General features: G+C 38.9%; 1 protein-coding gene across 1 annotated transcript in view; it reads right to left on the reverse strand.

The window, feature by feature from the left end:
* LOC126354442 (uncharacterized) overlaps positions 1-23,846 on the reverse strand; it is a 60,490-nt gene that overhangs the window by 2,023 nt on the left and 34,621 nt on the right. The window contains exon 3 of the mRNA XM_050004132.1: positions 13,989-14,094. Within this exon, the coding sequence (XP_049860089.1) occupies positions 13,989-14,094 (106 nt within the window). The remainder of the gene's footprint in view (positions 1-13,988; positions 14,095-23,846) is intronic.

Below are 23,846 nucleotides of genomic sequence, written 5' to 3' on the forward strand. Positions count from 1 at the left end.
CTCTCCTGCAAACCTTGCAGAACTAGCACTCCTGAAAGAAAGGATATCAATAGTACTACCTTCTGTTGCATGTTGGATGCAGCGTTGCCCTGTATTACAGACTAGGTGAAGCTTCGAGGAAATTATACTGACTGTGACATGTCATCGCACTGTATTTAGAAAGTGGATGCCCTCAAAGAAATAGCAAGAAATGTTCCGATGCAGAGCAGAAAGGTTAAAGACAGGCATATCAGAATAACTGTTCCTAATTGTTTGCAAATGTTTTGTTATGTGCACAAAAGCCACTGATCATCACTCACACTTTAGATGCTTTTGTTTCAGTTGTTATTCTTACCATGGAAAAATGAACTACTGAAATTATTAGGTTGGTACATAATTTTATAGCATTTTTGTTTTGCTTATTGGTATTCTGCTAGCTATGAGTTTATTAATCAAGTGTCATTTTTTTCTTTATTGTTCACTGTTGTTACGTGAGTTTAGATATTATCATTTTGTTATTTGGAGGCAGTGACTGGAGCTGTGGTCTCTAGAGTTCCAAGGAGAGTAATTGTAAAATTTCTGATACATTCTTCAGCTTAAATTCAATATATGGGTGACAGGAGCACAGGCAGCCATAACCATTTGCGTCTTGTATAGGGATAATGCCGTTCGACAAAGCTTGGGAAGAAAATGGTTTTCTCATTTTAAGGAGAATCGTTTTGACATTAGTGACTCTCCACGTTTAGAAGACCTTCAAGGTTTGATGAAGATCGATTAAATGCATTAATTCACAATGATCCAACAGGAATCGGCAAATTTAATGAACCGTAATCATTCCACCATCGTTTGACATTTGCATGCAATGGGGAATATTCAAAAACCAGGTACATGAGTACAATCAGGTGTATGGGTACTGCATGCTCTAGGCCAAAATAACAAAAATCAGCAGGTGACCATATGTGCGTCTCTGCTTGCTCACAATCAACTGTCTCATGAACAGCGCCAACAAATCCTACCCTCTATTGTTACTGGTGATGACAAATGGCGTCTTTATGCTAGCACATGGAAAAGAATGGAATGGTTGTTGAGCCCAAAGAAGCACCTTCCTGTTCAAAAACCTGCATGCATCAACAAAAGACAAAGCTATGAATCTGGTGGAACAGCAACAGCATGTTGTACTACAAACTGCTTTCCTGAGAAGTAACCATCATTGGTGACATTTACTGTCAACATCTCATAGAAGCATTGCAAGAACAATGACCAGGAACACTGCGTGAAGTGATCATACTCCATGATAATGCCCATCTGCATTCCGCTAGAATGACAAAAAACGTTGTACAGGATTTATTCACCTGATCTTGTGCCCTCAGATCTTCCCTTCTTCCACACTCTAGTGAAATTTCAAGGAAATTCATTTCTGGACAAAAATGCGGAACCTCAAAGCTTTCTAGAGTCACAGAATCAAGAAGTTACCCCCAGCACTAGAAGACTGTCACAAATAGTGAAGGGGAATATATTACTGATGACTAAAGTCTCTGTTACGTGTATCTGTTGTGTTTATTAAATTTACAGAGAAAACGCAACGAACTTATGCACCAAGCTAATAGTTTGTTACTATTGGTCACGGAATGTATTCTTCGAAATTTGTTGACTTACTTTTGGGTACAAAAATGTGTAACATTGTTTTTCTATGAAAATGGGGAAAAACAGGTTTCCTAATTGCGGAACTGACACTAAAAATTAAATTTGCTGCCTCCAGTATGTAATTTTTTCCGAACACACTCTCTGCATACTCATTTCTGATTTCCATTCACATTTTCAATCAGAATTAGAATATATTGCAGTAGCTACATATTTAAATAACATTTATAGGTATATATGCAATATTCATTGTATTTAATTATAATAGTTTCATGGAAAGAAAGCAATTGATAGCAAACCTGCCTAAAGTGCCTCTGCTAAGATAATGCTTCAAATTTCACATTTGTTTTGCACACTGCAGTTCTGCTAGCACTTTTATTATAACATACAACTTTCTTCATCCCAGTTCAAGTTCAAAATGATGCATTACTGGCCAGTGCTTTATTAACAAAAATGTTTAATTTCATGCTCTCTGTTATTTCAGAAAACTACTAACAGCTATTATGATACACCTCCTACAATGTTATATTCAACCAACATTATTTTGAACATAGTAAAATAAAAAAAATCTTATGAATCATGAATGAATATGCGAAGGTTAAACATGCCGAGAAAGAATACCAACAGTATAATGCTTTCATGGAGTAGGAAACTGAAAGACAGTTATCAGGAGCCCATGACTACCACAGCTAGAGAACTGGATGATAACACAACCATGACTACACAGCAAGGGAGAAAACTGATACAATTGACAAACTTACAAATTCTTCTTCAGATGTTACTCAGGGATGAATTATTGTAAAATGTAAGTATGCTTCATTTAATTTTATTTTTAAATTGGTCTAATTTATCTTCACTTCACTTTAAAACAAAAGACTAAGTATTATAAGGATCTGTATGTTGACGAAATGTCTGATGCTAGTAATTCTTTGATATGGAGTGTTCTGTGCCTGCTCATTGCCTGGCATGCCTACACATTTCAATAAGCAGACATTAGCACACTCATATTTAAACTGCAGTGAGTTGTGCACTCCCTACATCACCGTCAATGGTGCTTTGTGAGCAATTTTTTCAGAAAATGTTTGAATCATAGCATCAAAGTCTGGGTGTGTTGCCAAATTACATTCAGTTGTCAAGATCTCTGAATCTGAGAGATGTTCTTGATGCATAGTTTATACAAGACATTTTTAACATGAGTCAGAGTGCTGAATAACCCCTCTACTTTGGCTAAAATTGTAGGAATTGTGTAAAAGTTGCACAAAGCTTTATATTTGGCAATAAGCTTGAAATTTTAAGCTCAAGCATCTTACTCTTAAGGTCTAATGGTTCCAAAGAAATGTATTCAAAGTTTTAAGTGTAAATTGTTTTCAAATATTTAATTTCTTCTTCTTTATCTGTTGTGACATTATTAAGGTATTCATTGATAATTCACTCGCATGCTTTAGTGACCTGACCATCAGTCATCTTTGATTATTTCCACAAAACCCAAATGCTTCATTTAAAACCATCACAGTTTTCATATTGGATTTTCAAGTTAGACACTAAATTGTGAATAATAACATACAGTAAATTTAACTTGTGAATTCAAATCTGTCACTTCACTCCTGGTTTCACCATGAAATAATTTCCTCTCATTAGGGCACACCTCTGTAAATACAAGACTGATATTAATTGCACAGGCAGCAACTTTAGATTAGAGAGAATGATGTCTCAGTTTTCATGACAGTATTTTAAGCCATTTAATAAGCTCTCAAAGTATCTTATCTCAACATCAATTGTAGTGCTTTGAGCTTTTAACTTACTGAAAGTTTCAACAGCAATGGCAATGTTATTCAAGTAAGCTGAATTTGGTATTGCAGTGTCAACCTGAGCACTCCAACAGGTATCAGACATGGAATATAATGAACTTTCAACACACTGTTTCAGTGTTTCTCACAGTTGTGGACTATTACTGAATAGTTTGAAAAGGAGTTGGATCACGCTGGGAAAAAAAAGTATCTGCTTTATGACAAGTCTCATCTGTGTGCGCTCCACATAAGGCTGTAATAAGCACACAGAGAAAATTTTGCAAGAGGATTGTATCTGACCTCCTTCACAAAAATTCTAATATTGTTTCCATTATCTTAACTTTGTCTGTGGCATTCAATGATAAGGACTAAATATTTCAGAAGTGTTGATCGAATTAAATGTGCAATAGCAACTCTTGTTTTCTGATTACAATTTATGGATTCCAAAATCATTCATTTATTAATTTCCTTCTTGAAGTAAATATAACACAGGAAAAATGTCCTTAGTTCAATATGACTTGAATCAGGATTTGCATCAAAAGTAACTGAATAATACTCATTTTCACTCGGACCCAATATGGTACTCCTGACATGATGGGCACAACTAAAAAAAAATTCCTTATGCGACTAACTTACACATAATGCACTTTTAAACCCTTTCTAGCTTCTTTTGATCTTTGACCTTTCTAAAGTGTTTTGCAAGGAAAAACTCGTAGTGACTCAGAATCTGTAATATTCTGTGGACATTTCTACTACTTGGCTCTCCAATTTTCTGAGTTGAACCTCTGAAGACCATGACTCTGGTCAAGAAAAAATGAAACATCTAGTAACAAGAGAGTTCACGTGTAAGTTGGCTATTCTACGAGCAACCAAATAAGAACACACTTTATTTTTGAGCATCGACATGGCCAATGCACCTCTTGCATGTCATTTCATTTCTTCACTTTTACTTTTATCCTAGGACAACTACATAAAAATAGAAATAATTTGTGTTTACTCCTGAATGCAAAATATTTTTTGTATACTTGTTTTTTGGAATCAGAAGAGCCATATCTTTGAATCCTGTTGACAAACCTACCAGATTATAACAATATTTCACAGCTGTCGCTGAGTACGTTTTTTGGGGAAATGTTTTGGCAGGATTTCCAACATCATTTAAAGACTCCATCAGAAGGTGGTTTTAGAGCATGATGACTGAAGAAAATATTGAGCAGTCAAAGTTAAATATGAAACAGAATTGGGTGCAATTTATTGTCCCATATGACTCGTATAGAACTGAAGAACAGAAGTGGAAAGGAAGAGCCAGTTCGGTTATGCTGGTGCTGGGGTAATGTTCTTTTATTTATTGTGTGATACAAAATTTGTTTTAGAATAGCAGTGTGATATTTGCCCTGTGGGCCCAACCCCCCCCCCCCCCCCCCCCATGAGGCTTGGGCCCTGGGGATTTTGCCCCCCCCCCTGTTCTCCCTGTCCCCCTTCCCAACCTCATGTCATTGGAGCTGCCCACTGCATGGTGCTGGCTCGACACACCATGCTGGGATTTGCAGTCTGGCACATGGAGTGGAGATTGTGTCAGGTGTGGTGGGTAAAGGGAGAGAAAGGTAGTAGGCAGGAAGGGGGGTTAGGGTTGAGTAGCTAGCAGCTCAGCAGATGTCATCCTGTTTGCTTGCTAGGGATGTGGGAGGAGGGGGTAGAATGTGTACGGGCCCTAAGCATGTACCGCGTGGACACCAGAGCAGGTGAGGAGCAATCCACAATGAAGGTTATGTGGACTGGGAGGGGGTGGCAAGACAGAGGAAAGGAAAACTGTCGGGTGGAGGGCATGGGGACAGAGGGTTAACGGAAATTGGGGCCAGGACAGGTATGGGAGTGAAAGATGTGTTGAAAGGATAACACTCATCTGAATAATGCTGAAAAGCTGGCCACAGTTTAGCAGTGGCCATTCATTCTAGTGGACACTGGTTAGTTTTATATTGACTTGAAAAACTGTGTCAGTGACTGCAGCACAGTTGGTATACACCATGGCTGCTTTAACAGGAGGCATTGCCTCTGATGGGGTAGTATAAACTTTCCTGATCTCAATTTCTGTTAATCCAGTATTCTCAAAACCTCCATCCAACAGTTTCCATTTCCTCTGCCTTGTCGCACCTTCCTACTACATGTCTCCACATCACCTTCATCATGCTATGTGTTCCTCCCCGCCGGCTCTGGTACCTGAGCATCACACACCTAGCCCATGCATCTGTTGTACCTCCCTCCCACATTCTTACCCAGTAAACTTATTGTCTTCCTCCAAGCTGCTAACTAACTACACCCAATCGCATTTACTTTCTCCCACCTCTCTCACCCTCTACTAACCCCACCCAACACAATCCCCACCCCATCCTAGTCCACGTTCCGAACTGCAATCTTGGCACTGTGTGCCCAGCTGGCACCATGTAGGGCCCCTCTAGTTCGAGAAAGGATTCATTTTGAAAGCAAGGAAGTTTTCCTTCTTTTTCATGTGTGACTGTCAACAACTTAATGCTTCTGCTATTCAGTGCATTGTCTCCTCTAATCCCAAATTACTTACATTCTTCCAAAACTTTCTTACTGTAATACCATTTATTGTTGTACAGGGTGGTATCTATTGTATCCATCAATTGCAGTTGGCAACCCTGCTCAAATGTGCACTAAATGTTGTGTGTGTGCGCGCGCGCACACACACACACACACACACACACACACATATATATATATATATATATATATATATATATATATATATATATATATATATGCTTTTGTGAAACATTTGTTTTCTACTGACTGAATGTCCACAGCTCTTAAAGTATGCATTTTAGAGCCCATGTTTACATGACTCTTTTTCCTTGTTTTGGTTCACATTACCCTATAATCTTAGTAACAACAGTTCTGGTATATGTATTCCACTATCAGAAATATCAGAACAATTTTCATTTACAACTTTTGACTTGGTCATTTCCAGATCAGGGGCCCTTATCTCAAATTGACATATTTACCCTTCGCCAACATCCATGAAAGTTTGTATCCTCATTACAGAATCACCACATATCTGTCTGCAGCCTTCTGTGACTTGTAGTTATCGCGAATGATGAGTTTCAGGCATGAAAATGTTATTATGCTATTACTTAATGCTTCCTCCATCGCATGGCATTTCTCGTCAATCAACATAATGTATTCTCAGCCAGTTATACTGTTATTCATTGTTTATGATAGTAAGAGCACAAATTATGGCAGTTATTATCCTGAACAGAAAATAATTTATCTAATTGTTTTGGAGCTTGCTCATGGTTAGATCAGAAAGGGTTATTATCTTTACAGCAACAATTGGTACATTAGTGCTGATTTGGTTGAGGCGCACAAATGATGCCAGTACGATGTCCCAAAACATAATGGAGTTCTAAAATTTTAGTTAAGTGAGTTGCTACAGCTGTCACAAACATTAAGAAATGCATTTTAGCCATTAGATATACAAATTATACTGCAGTCCGTACTGATTTTGGTCCTATACTGCATTTTAAATTAGTTGCAGCTTGATATTTGACTCACTGGAGGAGACATGATTTCACTGCCCAGGTAACACCTATTTGCGAGCCGGCTTTCTCTACCATGCTGCCAGCAGTTCGGTTGGTAAGGTGCCCCTCTTACCATGCCGTGGATACACAGAACTGTGTGGTGTCACCCATCAAATGCATATCTTGTGTTTGTCAAGGGTAATGTGAACCAAAACAAGGAAAAAGAGTCATGTAAACATGGGCTCTAAAATGCATACTTTAAGAGCTGTGGACATTCAGTCAGTTGAAAACAAATGTTTCACAAAAGCATATATATAAAATAGAAAGACACTTCCACATGGGAAAAATATATTAAAAATAAAGATTCCAAGACTTACCAAGCGGGAAAGCGCCGCCAGACAGGCACAATGAACAAAACACACAAACACACACACAGAATTACTAGCTTTCGCAACCGATGGTTGCTTCTTCAGGAAGGAGAGGGAAAGATGAAAGGATGTGGGTTTTAAGGGAGAGGGTAAGGAGTCATTCCAATCCCGGGAGCGGAAAGACTTCCCTTAGGGGGAAAAAAAGGACAGGTGTACACTCGCGCACACACACACACACACACACACACACACACACACACACACACACACACACATATCTATCCGCACATAATGTCTGCTTGTGTCTGTGTATGTGCGGATGGATATGTGTGTGTGTGTGTGTATGTGCGCGAGTGTACACCTGTCCTTTTTTCCCCCTAAGGGAAGTCTTTCCGCCCGGGATTGGAATGACTCCTTACCCTCTCCCTTAAAACCCACATCCTTTCGTCTTTCCCTCTCCTTCCTGAAGAAACAACCATCGGTTGCGAAAGGTAGTAATTCTGTGTGTGTGTTTGTGTGTTTTGTTCATTGTTCCTGTCTGCCGGCGCTTTCCCGCTTGGTAAGTCTTGGAATCTTTGTTTACACACACACACACACACACATTATATATATATATATATATATATGCCAAGGTAATTAATCCCATTCCTGATGTCCAGGCGGAGCTTCAAGGAATCCTCAGAACCTTAGGCCCCCTACAAAACCTTTCACCTGACTCCATCAAACTCCTGACCCCACCAACACCTCGCACTCCTACCTTCTACCTACTTCCTAAAATTCACAAACCCAAACATCCTGGCCGTCGCATTGTAGCTGGTTACCAAGCCCCCACAAAACGTATCTCTGGCTACGTAGATCAACACCTTCAACCCATTACATGCAGTCTCCCATCCTTCATCAAAGACACCAACCACTTTCTCGAACGCCTGGAATCTGTACCCAGTCTGTTACCCCCGGAAACCATCCTTGTAACCATTGATGCCACTTCCCTATACACGAATATCCCGCACGTCCAGGGCCTCGCTGCAATGGAGCACTTCCTTTCACGCCGATCACCTGCCACCCTACCCAAAACCTCTTTCCTCGTCACCTTAGCCAGCTTCATCCTGACCCACAACTTCTTCACTTTTGAAGGCCAGACATACCAACAATTAAAGGGAACAGCCATGGGTACCAGGATGGCCCCCTCGTATGGCAACCTATTTATGGGTCGCTTAGAGGAAGCCTTCTTGGTTACCCAAGCCTGCAACCCAAAGTTTGGTACAGATTTATTGATGACATCTTCATGATCTGGACTCACAGTGAAGAAGAACTCCAGAATTTCCTCTCCAACCTCATCTCCTTTGGTTCCATCAGATTCACCTGGTCCTACTCCAAAACCCATGCCACTTTCCTAGACGTTGACCTCCATCTGTCCAATGGCCAGCTTCACACATCCGTCCACATCAAACCCACCAACAAGCAACAGTACCTCCATTATGACAGCTGCCACCCATTCCATATCAAACGGTCCCTTCCCTACAGCCTAGGCCTTTGTGGCAAACGAATCTGCTCCAGTCCTGAATCCCTCCACCATTACACCAACAACCTGAAAACAGCTTTCGCATCCCGCAACTACCCTCCCGACCTGGTACAGAAGCAGATAACCAGAGCCACTTCCTCATCCCCTCAAACCCAGAACCTCTCACAGAAGAACCCCAAAAGTGCCCCACTTGTGACAGAATATTTACCGGGACTGGATCAGACCTTGAATGTGGCTCTCCAGCAGGGATACGACTTCCTAAAATCCTGCCCCGAAATGAGATCCATCCTTCATGAAATCCTCCCCACTCCACCAAGAGTGTCTTTCCGCCGTCCACCTAACCTTCGTAACCTCTTGGTTCATCCCTATGAAATCCCCAAACCACCTTCCCTACCCTTTGGCTCCTACCCTTGCAACCGCCCCCGGTGTAAAACCTGTCCTATGCACCCTCCCACCACCACCTACTCCAGTCCTGTAACCCGGAAGGTGTACACGATCAAAGGGAGAGCCACGTGTGAGAGCACACACGTGATTTATTGATGACATCTTCATGATCTGGACTCACAGTGAAGAAGAACTCCAGAATTTCCTCTCCAACCTCATCTCCTTTGGTTCCATCAGATTCACCTGGTCCTACTCCAAACCCCATGCCACTTTCCTTGACGTCGACCTCCTTCCGTCCAATCGCCAGATTCACATATCCGTCTACATCAAACCCACCAACAAGCAACAGTACCTCCATTATGACAGCTGCCACCCATTCCACATCAAACGGTCCCTTCCCTACAGCCTAGGTCTTCGTGGCAAACGAATCTGTTCCAGTCCGGAATCCTTGAACCATTACACCAACAACCTGAAAACAGCTTTCGCATCCCGCAACTACCCTCCCGACCTGGTACAGAAGCAAATAACCAGAGCCACTTCCTCATCCCCTCAAACCCAGAACCTCTCACAGAAGAACTCCAAAAGTGCCCCACTTGTGACAGAATACTTCCCGGGACTGGATCAGACCTTGAATGTGGCTCTCCAGCAGGGATACGACTTCCTCAGATCCTGCCCTGAAATGAAATCCTCCCCACTCCACCAAGAGTGTCTTTCCGCCGTCCACCTAACCTTCGTAACCTCTTGGTTCATCCCTATGAAATCCCCAAACCACCTTCCCTACCCTTTGGCTCCTACCCTTGCAACCGCCCCCAGTGTAAAACCTGTCCTATGCACCCTCCCACCACCACCTACTCCAGTCCTGTAACCCGGAAGGTGTACACGATCAAAGGGAGAGCCACGTGTGAGAGCACCCACGTGATTTACCAACTGACCTGCCTGCACTGTGACGCTTTCTATGTGGGAATGACCAGCAACAAACTGTCCATTCATATGAATGGACACAGGCAGACAGTGTTTGTTGGTAATGAGGTTCACCCTGTGGCTAAACATGCCTTGGTGCACGGCCAGTACATCTTGGCACAGTGTTACACCGTCCGAGTTATCTGGATACTTCCCACCAACACCAACCTATCCGAACTCCGGAGATGGGAACTCGCCCTTCAGTATATCCTCTCTTCTCGATATCCGCCAGGCCTCAACCTCCGCTAATTTCAAGTTGCCGCCGCTCATATCTCACCTGTCTTTCAACAACTTCTTTGCCTCTGTACTTCCGCCTCGACTGACATCTCTGCCCTTACTCTTTGCCTAAATATGTCTACTTGTGTCTGTGTATGTGCGGATGGATATGTGTGCGTGTGTGCGAGTGTACACCTGTCCTTTTTTTCCCCCTAAGGGAAGTCTTTCCGCTCCCGGGATTGGAATGACTCCTTACCCTCTCCCTTAAAACCCACATCCTTTTGTCTTTCCCTCTCCTTCCTGAAGAACCAACCATCGGTTGCGAAAGCTAGTAATTCTGTGTGTGTGTTTGTGTGTTTTGTTCTTGTGCCTGTCTGCCGGTGTTTTCCCGCTCATTTAGTGCACATTTGAGCAGGGTTGCCAACTGCAATTGATGGATACAATAGATACCACTCTGTACAACAATAAATGGTATTACAGTAAGAAAGTTTTGGAAGAATGTAAGTAATTTGGGAATAGAGGAGACAATTCACTGAATAGCAGAAGCATTGAGTTGTTGACAGTCACACATGAAAAAGAAGGAAAACTTCCTTGCTTTCAAAATGAATCCTTTCTCGAACTAGAGGGAGCCTACATGGTGCCAGCTGGGCACACAATGCCAAGATTGCAGTTTGGAACGTGGACTAGGATGGGGTGGAGATTGTGTTGGGTGGGGTTAGTAGAGGGAGAGAGAGGTGGGAGAAAGTAAATGGGATTGGGTGGTGTTTTCAGGAATTGCAGTGTTCTTCATGCATCACATATTGTCGATAAGTGTTTTGTGTTGGCATTACATTAACAACAACAGTGCAGTCCGTCTGAACACACATTAAAAGTTGTCATCCAAGAACACATTCACTAGCTGTGAAGATAAAATTATAATGCAAAATATTCCTCTGAATTCGATGATAGTAATGGACTATGTATGCCACTCTGTTATGATACATAAAGATCCAACAAATCGGTGGAGGAAAATAGATATTTTGCACTGGGTGGTAGGAAATGCTCCATTGGATGAAGGCAGTGTTAATGGAATTTTTAGTGCTGTACGAGCCAAACACTCTACACTACCAGATGATTCATGAAGGACCGTGACGAGTTTTGAACACGTAACTTATTTTGTGACCATGCTAAAATCTGCTGCTTTTGCCAAAACACAGCAGAGTCTCACTAAAATTCTAATGGATGTAAAACAGCAATTGTGACAGAACCTTGAAACAGTACCATATTAAACTAGCAACTGAGGGCAAGACACGTCAATAGTTAATGAAAACGCCCATTCTCATTATAAAAATCAACATGCAACTTCACTTACATTGTTGTTGAAAAGCCCACAGAAATTCTCATTCCATTAGCTAAGGTCCTTAAAATTGCATTATGTCATTGAAAAATACTCTCCTCTCTGGGCACATCATTTGCCAAAATCTTTTTTCAATAGCTCAGACCATTTATGAGATATGATGGATTTGTGAATATTTCATTCTGGCTTTTTCACTGGTGCATGCGTTCATCACAGAGCGCTCTTTACATACATTCCATTTTTTCGAGACTGAATTTAAAGAATAATTCAATATGTTATATATATTTCATACACAGAACATAGGACTTCACATTCACCAAACACAATATCATATCAATAGTTATTTTTCACTATAAACTGTAAACTTTAAGAATTTCATGGAGTAGTTCACTTGATATTAAAATATCACAATAACTATGACCATTAGCAATATGATAGCCAGTTCATCATTAAGCTATAAGATGTGCAAGGCTCAGAGTTTAGTATTGAATAGTTTGTTTAAAATTGTTTGAGAAAGACTGCAGATCACTCGGCTTGTCAACTTGTTGTTACGCAGACAAGCGAGATTGACAAGTTTCGCGACGAGCAGGCTGGGCATTATCGTCATGCGCTGATGTACTCAGCACACACTGGCAACTATGCACCACAATTCATCTTTTCTTAGGTGAACTGAAAGTCCTCAAAGTTACAAGATGTTTACTTAACCATATGTAACACTAGTACAACAGACTCTGAACAGCATACAACAGGCCGCACAATAACACGTCAATGAAAATGAAAGAAATAAAGTGAGGACTTATCTGAAATCATCTCATACTATTTCTTTAAAACTCAGTTGTGACAATATTTCATCCATCCTGGATTTTCCATTGTTTGTTAAACTCAGTTGTGAGTTACAGAGAGCTCAGACATCTCTTTGCTCACAGAGAACAATGAGCTATGCACCAAACAAAAGCATTTGGTAACAGCTTTCATGCAATTGCTTGGTGAGGCTGGCAGCTTTGTAAACAATGTAGTTTAGGTCCAGCCTCTACTGGTATCTTACACAACCACAGTTCAAACTCTCTCACACTGAAATTGCTACGTTCAAGTGTCCACATAATCTCAGTTACAGCTAGCAGACAAACATAAAACTTTTCTTTTGGTATTATATAGGCCAAACAGGTCAGGATTTTATGATAAGAGTCAAGGAACATATCAGGCCAAACAAAAAGACTGCTTTTGGCTATCATTTGCAAAGCACAAAATTTACAACAGGTAGTACTGATGATACTATGTATTACCTAAAGGAATGAAGTTGGACAAACTTGAAGAATGGGAAATATACAAATAGAAGATGAAGGAGCCAGACAAACTGATGAACAAATGGTCTGAATTTAAACATAATACTTTTTTTATTTTTAAAAATGATTCACAATTCAGTAAAGCAGTTAGCTGATGACATACCAGTAATTTATAAAATAATAATGTGATGTTGTATTTAGTTATAACATGATGATTGAGGGGAGCAAGAGGGGGGAAGGAGAGGGTGAGGGATAGGGATAGGGATAGGGATAGGGATAGGGATAGGGATAGGGATAGGGAGAGCACTTACAAACATATAATAAACAACTGATGGCACCTGTCAAATTTTTATGTATAAACAGCTAAAGTTATCTATCAAATTTTGAATGTACCAAAACAATTGTAAGCAGTCAGATAACAATTGTTACCTTGATCTGATTTAATAACAAATGCAGACAATCCATGCATATAAAGTGCCCAAAAATTCTGTATTTCATGTTTTGTTAATAACATTGCACCTTCTAATGTAGGCAATGGTTTGAGAATGAACAAAAATATTACCTACAACTTTGACAGAAGCCTTCATAAGTAAAATTAATCACAAATACAGTGAGATGCTGATCCTGATACCAACACAATGCTGGAATTACACTCAAGCATATTTTATTGATTAACATTACCACAAAACTATATGACTGTACATATTTATTTCTGCCAGATGTGTGTTACTGTACATGAAGTAGAAATTTGCTGTGATTTATTTTAATCATTCTTTTTAAAGACCATGTTTGGGACTATTTCCATCATCTGTGAAAGCAATGTACTTATTAAATTTTTTACATTTCTTTCTATTTAGTTAAGGAGAAAGAAGAGCAAGCAGAAGAAAATTTATAGTTGTATTTGTGAGTGGTGATAGATAAAATAAAGGGAAATATAGATTAACCTACATGTTACAACACAGAAAATTATACTAACCTTCTATCCGTAGCGACATTTCCAAAGTGTCTTCCGAAATATTCAGTACTGTAGCAATTATGAAACCTGACACCTCAGGTGTGTAATTGCTTGTCATTTTTAACTTCTAGAATAAAAATAAACATATAAATATCAAACATATGGATTTGGACCAACATAATATATGGATTTGGACAAACATATGACACACAAAAAGCATGTTGAAAGTACCTAAAACCACAGACCAAGATAAATTAAAAGAAGTAAGCACCTATCCTATTAAGAACGGGCTTTCTGATCACGATGCACAGCTACTTTCAATTCATGACTTTGCTCCATACAGTAATGTGAAAAAAAAAAAAAAAAAAAAAAAAAAAAAAAAAAAAAAAAAAAAAAAACCAAAATAAGCCCAATTAACCATATAACACTTCAACAATTTAAGGAAAGCTTGAAAAGGGTAGACTGGGAGGATGTTTATCGGGAACCTGATGCAAATGTTAAATTTAACTTATTCCATGATAAACTTGTGGGTATATTTGAAAACAGTTTTCCTAAGAAATTAGTGAATCATAATTGAAATAAACTTGATAAAAAACCATCGCTGACTAAAGGGATTAAAATTTCTTGTAGCCGGAAATGGGAACTATACCAAGACACTAGAATAAGTCGAGATGAAGAAAAGCTCAACCATTAAAAGAAATATTGTAATATATTAAGGAAAGTTATAAAAAAATCCAGAAGTATGTGTATCAAGTCTGAGATTAGCACCTCTGATGACAAAGTTAAAACAATATGGAATATAGTTAAAAGGGAAACAGGGCAACCGAGGTCACAGGACAACAGTATTACTGTTAAGCACAATGAAAAGCTTATAAATGAAAAATCACAGGTTGAAAATATTTTTAATAATCATTTTATAAATGTAGTGGAAAATATAGGCACCAGCTGCTCACCAGATAGGGCAGAACTCTATATGAAAGAGGCAGCCTAATGAAATTTGTTGTTAGTAACCCAGATCACTTCAGAATTAATAGCACAGTCCACAGCTACAATACTAGGAGATAGGGTGACCTTCACTACTTGACATTGGCACAAAAGGGGGTGGATTATACTGCCACAAAGATTTTTGGTCAATTGCCAAACAATATCAAAAGTCTGACAGACAACCAAGCATTCAAAAGTAAGTTAAGGGAATTCCTGAATGACAACTCCTTCTACTCCATAGATGAATTTTTAGACACAGGCCAAAGAAATACAGTAAGCATTAACAATTGTACCGTATATAAGACTAACAATGATTATTTGGGATAAATGAATCTTGTGTACTTTGACACGTTCCACATCATTATGAAAGAATCGTGTTCATGATCCATGGAACAAGTAATATAACTAACTAACTAACAACATCCTTCTACAGCACCATATCTCAAATGCTTTGATTCTATTCCATTTCAGTTTTTCTGCCGTCTATCATTTGCTTCCATTCAATGCTGCACTTCTAGCATACATTCCTATACATTAATTCTTCAAATTATAGGCAGCATTTGATACTAGAACACTTCTTTTGGCAAGGCGTGCCTCTTTACCTGAGCTAGTCTGCTTTTTATGTCCTCCATGCTCTTTTATTTATCATCTAAGGTAGAAGAGCTCTTTAACTACATTTTGTTTGTGTTTATCAATTTTGATGTTAAGTTTATTGCTTACCTAATTTCTGCTACTTCTGATTACTTTTGTCTTTCTTCAGTTTATTCTCAATCCATATTCTGATGTCATCAGACCATTCATTTTAACAAACATGTCCTGTCATTCTTCATTTTTGCTTAGGGTAACAATGTCATCAGAAAATTTTATTATTTATGTCCTTTTACTCTGAATTTCTATCTCTCTCTTGAACCTTTGTTTCATTTCTGCAATTGCTTTTCCCATGTTCGGATTGAATATTAAGAGCAAAAGACTCTATCCCCGTTTATACCCTTCCTTATCTAAGCACTTCATTCTTGGTCTTTCAGTCTTATTTTTCCCCTCCTGGTTCATGTATATATTGCATATTACCCATCTTTTATAATAGCTAACATATATTCCTGAGAATTTTGAACAGTTTGCACTATTTTTTCATTGTTGAATAATTTTTATATGTCAGCAAATTCTATGAGTTATCTTGATTTTTCTTCAGTCTCACTTACATTATCACGCACATCAGGACTGCCTCTATGATACTTTTACCTTTCCTAAAGCCAAAGTGATCATCACTTAAGAGATCCTCAATTGCCTTTTCCATACTTCTGTATATTATTTTGTCAGCAACTTAAATGCATGAGTTGTTACGCTGACTGTGCGATAGTTCTTGCCTTTATCTGATGCTATCTTCAGAATTATGTGGATGATATTTTTCTGAAAGTCTGATGGTATGCTTCCAGTCTCTTAGATTCTCTTTGCCAACTTGCTGAGTTTTTTTGTTGCAATTTGCCCCAATGGTTTTAGAAATTTCAAAGGAACAAATTCGGAGTTAATACAGAAATAGCCATAAAATTTAAATACAGTGCAACCGCATTTACACATCCCTCACCTCTAAGTTTATTTGCACTTGTATGTTGTATATTGTGCACTTTTGTGGTTTTGAATGCAAAGTTACCCCAGTTTCATACTTTTCCATTTATACTTTTTTGCATTTTTATGCTGTTATTTGTACTTACCACAATCATTCTGTTGCCCTTATACAGGGTGAACACTAATAAAACCAACAAACTGGGGGAACAGTTTCCAGACTGGAAATGCAGGAAAAAAGTCCTAGGAACACTAGGAACATGTATCCAAAAATTAATGGTGTGCAAGCAATGACAACAAATCATGCCAGAAGACAGCACAGAGCTGCTTCGCGTCTACATCACACAGATGTTCAAGATGGCCTTCATGTGAAGCAATGTCATGTAGGATACACATAATCATACTTCGGCATGCACCAGGTTGGCAGGTTTGTACAAAGGTTCATCTCAATATCCTGTAGTACTCGGTCCTCAAAATCTGGTGTATACACAGTCTGCCGCCTCCCTCCATATTAATCTCTCTGAAAGGACCCATGATCACACATATGCATAAAAAGAGCTTGAAGTGGTGTGTGATGAGGTTAGTGTCTGTGAGGGTACTTGTTTTGGTATAGCTGTGCTGGCTCTTGACCGTTTCCATCTGCTTGGCCATACACAAACACTATCTTAGCTTCTTCCTGACATGAATACCAGACCATTCTCATTGCTTACAGTACGCTGTGTCTATCACACAGCTTTCAACACACATGGGACACGCAGCACATGGTATCAGTGGAACTGTCATTCACCAGTGCCATCTACTGTGGCAACGATGCATTTCCACACACATGTTCATAGGACCTTTCCTCCTCCATTTCCAGTCAGGAATCCATCCCTGCAGTTCATGGGGTTTGTTAATGTTCACCCTATATATTATAAAGACGAAGAAATCACCATGTAACTTTCTGTATATGGTGTGGCCAGTGATTATTGATTTGCTGTGTGCATGCAAACTGTCATTATTATGGGCTATAGCTGCAGTGTAAATGGCTAAACTTTGTTCATGACCACGCGGCAGTTGGTTTCAGAGGTAAAGAAGTGGAATGTGGACCACGGCCCAACAGTCAAAATTCATAGCACATTGAGTGAAACTAGGGGTGTTTCTGCTAAGGATAATTTTTAGTGTAGATTCCCATTTTTGTGCATGGGAAAATTGATGCTTTCTTCACAAAACAAAAGAAGATGTCTTTCCATTCAAGAGAAAATGAACATAACTGGAGAAGTGCAAAGAAGTCCTAGTGAACCTAAAGTGAGCATCAGAAAGCATCTCAAAATCTCATATTCTATCTGAACAACCGCACTGACCAATGAAACGCAGATAAAATCTAGTGCTCCAAAAGCCAGGCCAAGCAGTGAGAAATGCATGTGTATCCAATGCAGAAAGTTCAAGGACTTGTAAAAAGCCTACAAACTTGTTTTCAGCAGCAGTGTGCAGCTACAGTGCCTATTTCAGGCCAAGTACTGGAATAAAAGGCATCAGAAATCATAAACAAGTTAAATGTTGGAAACTCTCATGCTTCTTTTAGGCAGTTACACCATTTCAGAGTAAGACATGGCATTACTGGCCAAAGTTGTAGGAGTCTGCTTAATACATGCATGCATCTTAAGAAGAGAAAATACTTTTTCTTCTGATTAGTTGTTCTGCTCGCGCCGCCAGTACCACAGTTCAGCAACAAAAAACTGGCACTTTTTCAAAAAAACTGCACGAGCAAACTTTAACCTCTGATCTTGGGTGTAACTGCTGCCCAAACACAAAGTACAGGATGATGCTGATCCAACATGTCTTCGCTAATTTCAATAGTGGAAAGTAATGTCCTGAACTGGATATGTTGCTTGAAAGCCAAAGAATGCATTGTGAATTAGGATACTCTGTACATATACACTACATATGTATAGCATTCTCTGCCATTTCCATCTGAACCATAGTAACAATTTTACAATTGACATATAAATTAAATTAAATTTTAAATTTATTTTTACATATCTAGGCAATATAATACAAAAGGGCTGCTTGGGATCAATTTAAGTCAAACGAATATGCAAATGCTTTTGAAAACCTGGCACCACAAAAGATGAAACTCAAGCTGAACCCAAAAAAGGTCGAAGATTTTGGTGTAGATTTCGATGTACAAGAAGACACTGACTGAGATTGCATGTCAAATGAACTGATTTTGATGATTTTGTTTCTTGTGGTGCTCGATACTGCTGTGTGTTGTGTGTAAAATTATAATGGAATCGTTAAAGAAGTTGTGCCACTATTAGCTGAAAAAAATCTGTTTCGAGGAATCCAGAGAATTGGATGATGAATTTTTGTACCCTCCCAGTCAGTCAGAAGTACTTTCTGCATTGAAAGTAACACAGCATTATGAAGATCAAGAAACATCAGTGATGATAAAACACAAGTTTAATTGCATTTGAACACTTGATCTATGAGTGCACTGTTACTTACAAAAGAAAAACCACAACTGATTTATTCTTTACGCCTAAATTACTTTAACTTAAACAATGGCAAATACGGGATGGAATGTAACAATATTATGAAAAAGAAAGTTTCTTCTCACATTTTTGAAACCGCAGTCGTGCATGTGTATAGTCTATTTTTGATGAAAGGCCTTACTGGCCGAAAGCTGATCTGTGACAATCGTTTTGTTGTACCTACCTGCAACTCAGCATCTACTTTAACTTAATTTAGACATCAGCCTATTTGAACTAATATACCAACAACTGTATGTTATATTTATCTTCTGTTCACATGCATCTAAAATTAATACAATTATATTAAGAAGTTTCATTTTAATGTTAATCTCCATTTATGTTATCATCCTCCTTCAAAAATGTATAAAAGGAGCTCTACTGTATTTCAAATACTACTGGATGATACATTTACCTTGCTGCCCCAAATAAGGAATAAATAGATGCTTTTGCCAAACAGCTCAACATAATACAACAAAATATAAATTCTGGAACGGATAGTGGTATAAATTTCACTGACTTAATAATTTGTCCTAATAATGTGGCATGGACAACTGCTTCTGATGTACAGCTGTGCAATATTTGAATTCTTTTCAGCCACGAGTTTTTCCATCTTCCAGTCGAGCTACAAATATATACCTTTCCTTCAATAATAACCTATAATTATTGATATCTTTTGCCCCTCATATGTAGTAAGTATTGTGTCTTTCTTTGTTTTCTACAGTGTAGAAGTTATTTTTGCTTTTTCATCAAATGACAGACCTTGACTTTTGACATTTTCAGTACCCAAGGTATACGCACAGCATTATGATGTAACACATTTCAAACGTCTTACTTCATTGTTCAATACTTGGGTCCAAGTGTAACATTCACACTCATAAAGGAGAACAGAAAACTTGTACATATCATCAGTTGCAAACTGATGTCTCATCTCATTAAGAATTTTCAGCTCTCACTAACACATTGCAAAAACAAATTTCAAATGTAAAGGAAATCTACTACAACTGAGGAGACAATCAGTAGCACATCATAATACCCAAATGAACATAAAATGGCATATTATAGGGCAATTCCATTGCATACTGAAGACAAGTTATAAGAATATAGTTATTTAAGCTTATGGTAATAGTTATAGCTTTATAGTAATAAACAAACTCCCAAAGAACACTAAAAACTATTACAATAAAATAAGTAACTCCATATTTACTAGCACATTAGCACAGTCCACCCACTACCCTCCCCAGTATTGTGAAAAACATTGGTAAGCTGTTATTGTAAACAGGCATGCTAAAAATATCTAATTATTTTTCCCAAAACTAATAAAATGTCCCTATTCTATGAAACAGACATGAATAATGAAGCACATCACAAACACTTGTTTTATAAATTAAACTACACTTCATAAACAAAATTTTATATTGGCCAAATAGATAGGAGTTCCAGCATATGGTACCACGAACAAACGGAAGCATGCATGCTAACCAATTTGATTATATTAGCTTTTGGTACCCACATTCTGTAGCAGGCTAATGTAAGGCCACCCAACGGGTAAATTAGTTTATCCATCACTAGCTGTTATTGTCCAGCTCTGTCTCCACAATGTGAACTATGACTGCCACTCTGGTTACTTGGACTACATCGGGTTGTGGTTGGATACTGACAGCTGCGCTTCTGATTTACTGTATTACTACAGTCATGGGTCCGTTATCTCCACTCCACAGCTGGTACAACATTTCTGTGTAATACTTCCATTTGATGAGCATGTGGTTTCCCCCCACAACACTAATTTGGAAGTGTGCTTAATATCATAATTGCAATATATGTGAAGGGGTATGTTTGGATCTATATTAATTTCGATCAGGGGCTGTTACTGTTTGGTTTAATTGATTAATGGACAATTTAATCTGTTGGTGCAGAATGCTAATTTCGGATTCAATCAACGTTCAGTGTTTGCAAAGTGAGAGTAACTATAGACATACCATTTTGTTGAGAATGGAGTATAGATCAAATTGTTTGAAGAATTAGAAACATATATACTCAGCCACAAACTGTAACTGCATCTTGAATGATAAAACTAAGAAGAAGCCAAATGTTTCTACAACATTCCACCTAACTCCTATCATTTTGTATTGAAAGAGAAAATATGGATTAAAACATCAGAATCAGATTGTATTGCTCATATTTCACATGTAATTGCTAGAATCATAGGAGCTGGCCAAATGTGGAAACATTGTGAGAAATACACGCTTCTAGATAAATGCCGATGCTAGCTGAGCATGCAGGCAGTGCTATTGTATTTGATCACGAACACCACGTGTGCAATGTCCTCAATACACTGGGAGTGTTAGTCATGGTCAGAACAGAGTCCTTTGTAGTTATGAGTGCATTATGTCATAACTAAGTGAATTGGAATATGGGCAAATTTTTTGTGCTCATATGTTGAGTGTCACCTGAAAGCGAGAGAGCCAGTGTTTGGTGTCACACGAAGTACCATACCAAAGATTTATACCGCATATGGTGAAAGTGGAAAAACATTATCTACTAAGTAACAAATCAGACATAAGTGTGTGTCAAGTGATCATGATGAACGATCATTGAAGAGGATTGTGATGAGAAATGAGAGGAAGACAGCTGCGGAAGTCACTGCAGCATTGAATGTTGTACTCATAAACCCTGTAAGCACTAATACAACACAAAGGGAGTTCCATAAGCTGGGAATTGTAGGGTGAGCTGGATTTCCGAAACCACCCCTCAATCAGGCAAACACCCTTAGTAGGAAAATGTGTTGTCAAAGCCACAAAACCTGGACTACAGAGCAAAGGAAGACAAGTCGTTTAGTCAGATGTGTCTTGTTTCACACTGTTTCCAGTCTTTGGCTGAGTCTAAATCCCAAAAGTGAAACATGGCAGGGCTATGGTGCTGATTTGGATGTGTATATCATGGTATTCTGTGGACTCCGCAGTTACTCTGCAAGGTCGCATTACTGCTGAGGATTATGTGACTGTTTTGACTAATAAGGTCCATGGTACAATGTTTGTTCCCCATTTGTGGTCATGTGTTATAACATGACAGTGCCCCTGTTCAGACAGCTCACATTATCTAAGATTGGTTTTGTGAGCACAATGATAAATAGTTGCATTTCCCCTGCCCACCGCAGCCACCAGACCTCAAAGTTATTGAACCTTTGTTGTCTATTCCATAATCATTACCTGAACTTTCCACTGTTTTGCTGAAAGAATGATGCAAGATTCCCTTTAAAATCAAACAGCATCAGTATTTATCCATTCTGAGGCAAACTGAAGCTATTTTGAATGCCATCAATTTTCCTATACTGTATTCAGAACAGTAATATGGTTGTATTTTTATTCATCCCTGAATTTGGACAGTATAATACTTAAATAACAAAACAAGTGTCCACTAGTTTTGTAGTAGTTTTACTTTGTTAGAACTTCAAAAAGAAGTATTAAATATTCCCTGTTAATGCACATTACTGCTAACTTAAAAATTAAATATTTAGGGGCATTCACAACCAGGAAACTTTATATTATACAGCAAGAGACTTAACTTTCACCACTTTCAAGTTCCAAAAGCCCACTCAAAAATTTGACTTTTGGTGTCCAAAACAGTTCAGTTGGGGAAAAATGACTGCAGTATTTATACAAGGGAAAAATATGACCACAGCTGTACCTGCTATTATACGAGGGGCATCCACATCTTTTTCTGAAAGCAGATCGTCTTTATTCAGGATTCCAGTACACCATGTTATTCCCTACTCTTTTGCCTACAAAACCTTGTTTTTCAACATAATCTTCATGCAAAGTGATGGCCTCATTTCACATTACTGGGAAGCCTGTATGCCTCTATGGTATCACTCAACTGGTTGATGTTGGGGAAATGGGGAAAAAGTCTTGTTTTCATCAGTAACCTCCCCATCATCTATGTACCGCTTCCTGTGGAGCACATCCTTCATTGGGACAAACAGATGGAATTTAGGAAGGTGCAACATTCAAGCTGTGGAGTGAATGAGGAAAAACAGTCCAATGAAGTTATGTGGGCTTTTCTCGGGTGTGCAGACTTGCGTGAACCCTTGCATTAATCATGGATAAGGAGAAGTTTGTTTGCATTTTTGTGGTGATGAAGGTGTTTCTTCAATATCCTAAAGGTAGCACAATACACTTCAGAGTTGATTGTTGCACCACAAGTGAGGACATCAAACAGAATAACCCTTTCAGAGCACCACAATACCATCACCATAATTTTACCGGATGAGGGTGCGGCTTTGAACTTCTTCTTTGGATGAGTGGATGCCATTATGTTTTGGTTCTAATTGATGAACCCGTGTTTCTTCGCCTGTGATGATGTTCGACAAAAGATCATCTTGATCAGTTTTGTAACATGCAAGCAATTCTGCACAGATGATCCTTTGGTGCTCTTTATGGTCTTCTGTTAGGCAGTGGGCACACACCTTTGACAAATGCAACTGGGAGATAAGTGTGTCAGCATTACCAACAGACGTCCAGATGTGCAGCAAGACTTTTGATTGTGATCCATTGATCAGCTTGAATGAGAGTGTCCACACATTCCAATATTGCAAGAACCATGGATGTGTGCGGCCAACTGGCAAGTGGCAGGCTTTTGGACAGGTTTATGCAACCTTGGTGGGATGATGACAGATGACCCACCCAATGACCCATTGTGCTTTTGTTCACTGCCAGGTCTCCACTGACATTCTGCAGGTGCCTATGAATACCTATGATCCTCTGATTTTCTGCCAAAATAAACCCAATGGCAGCTCTCTGCTTGGAAAGCACCATTTCTTTAAAGG

This window comes from Schistocerca gregaria, chromosome 1 (genome assembly GCF_023897955.1).
Source record: "Schistocerca gregaria isolate iqSchGreg1 chromosome 1, iqSchGreg1.2, whole genome shotgun sequence".
In the NCBI taxonomy this organism is placed as follows: Eukaryota; Metazoa; Arthropoda; class Insecta; order Orthoptera; family Acrididae; genus Schistocerca; species Schistocerca gregaria.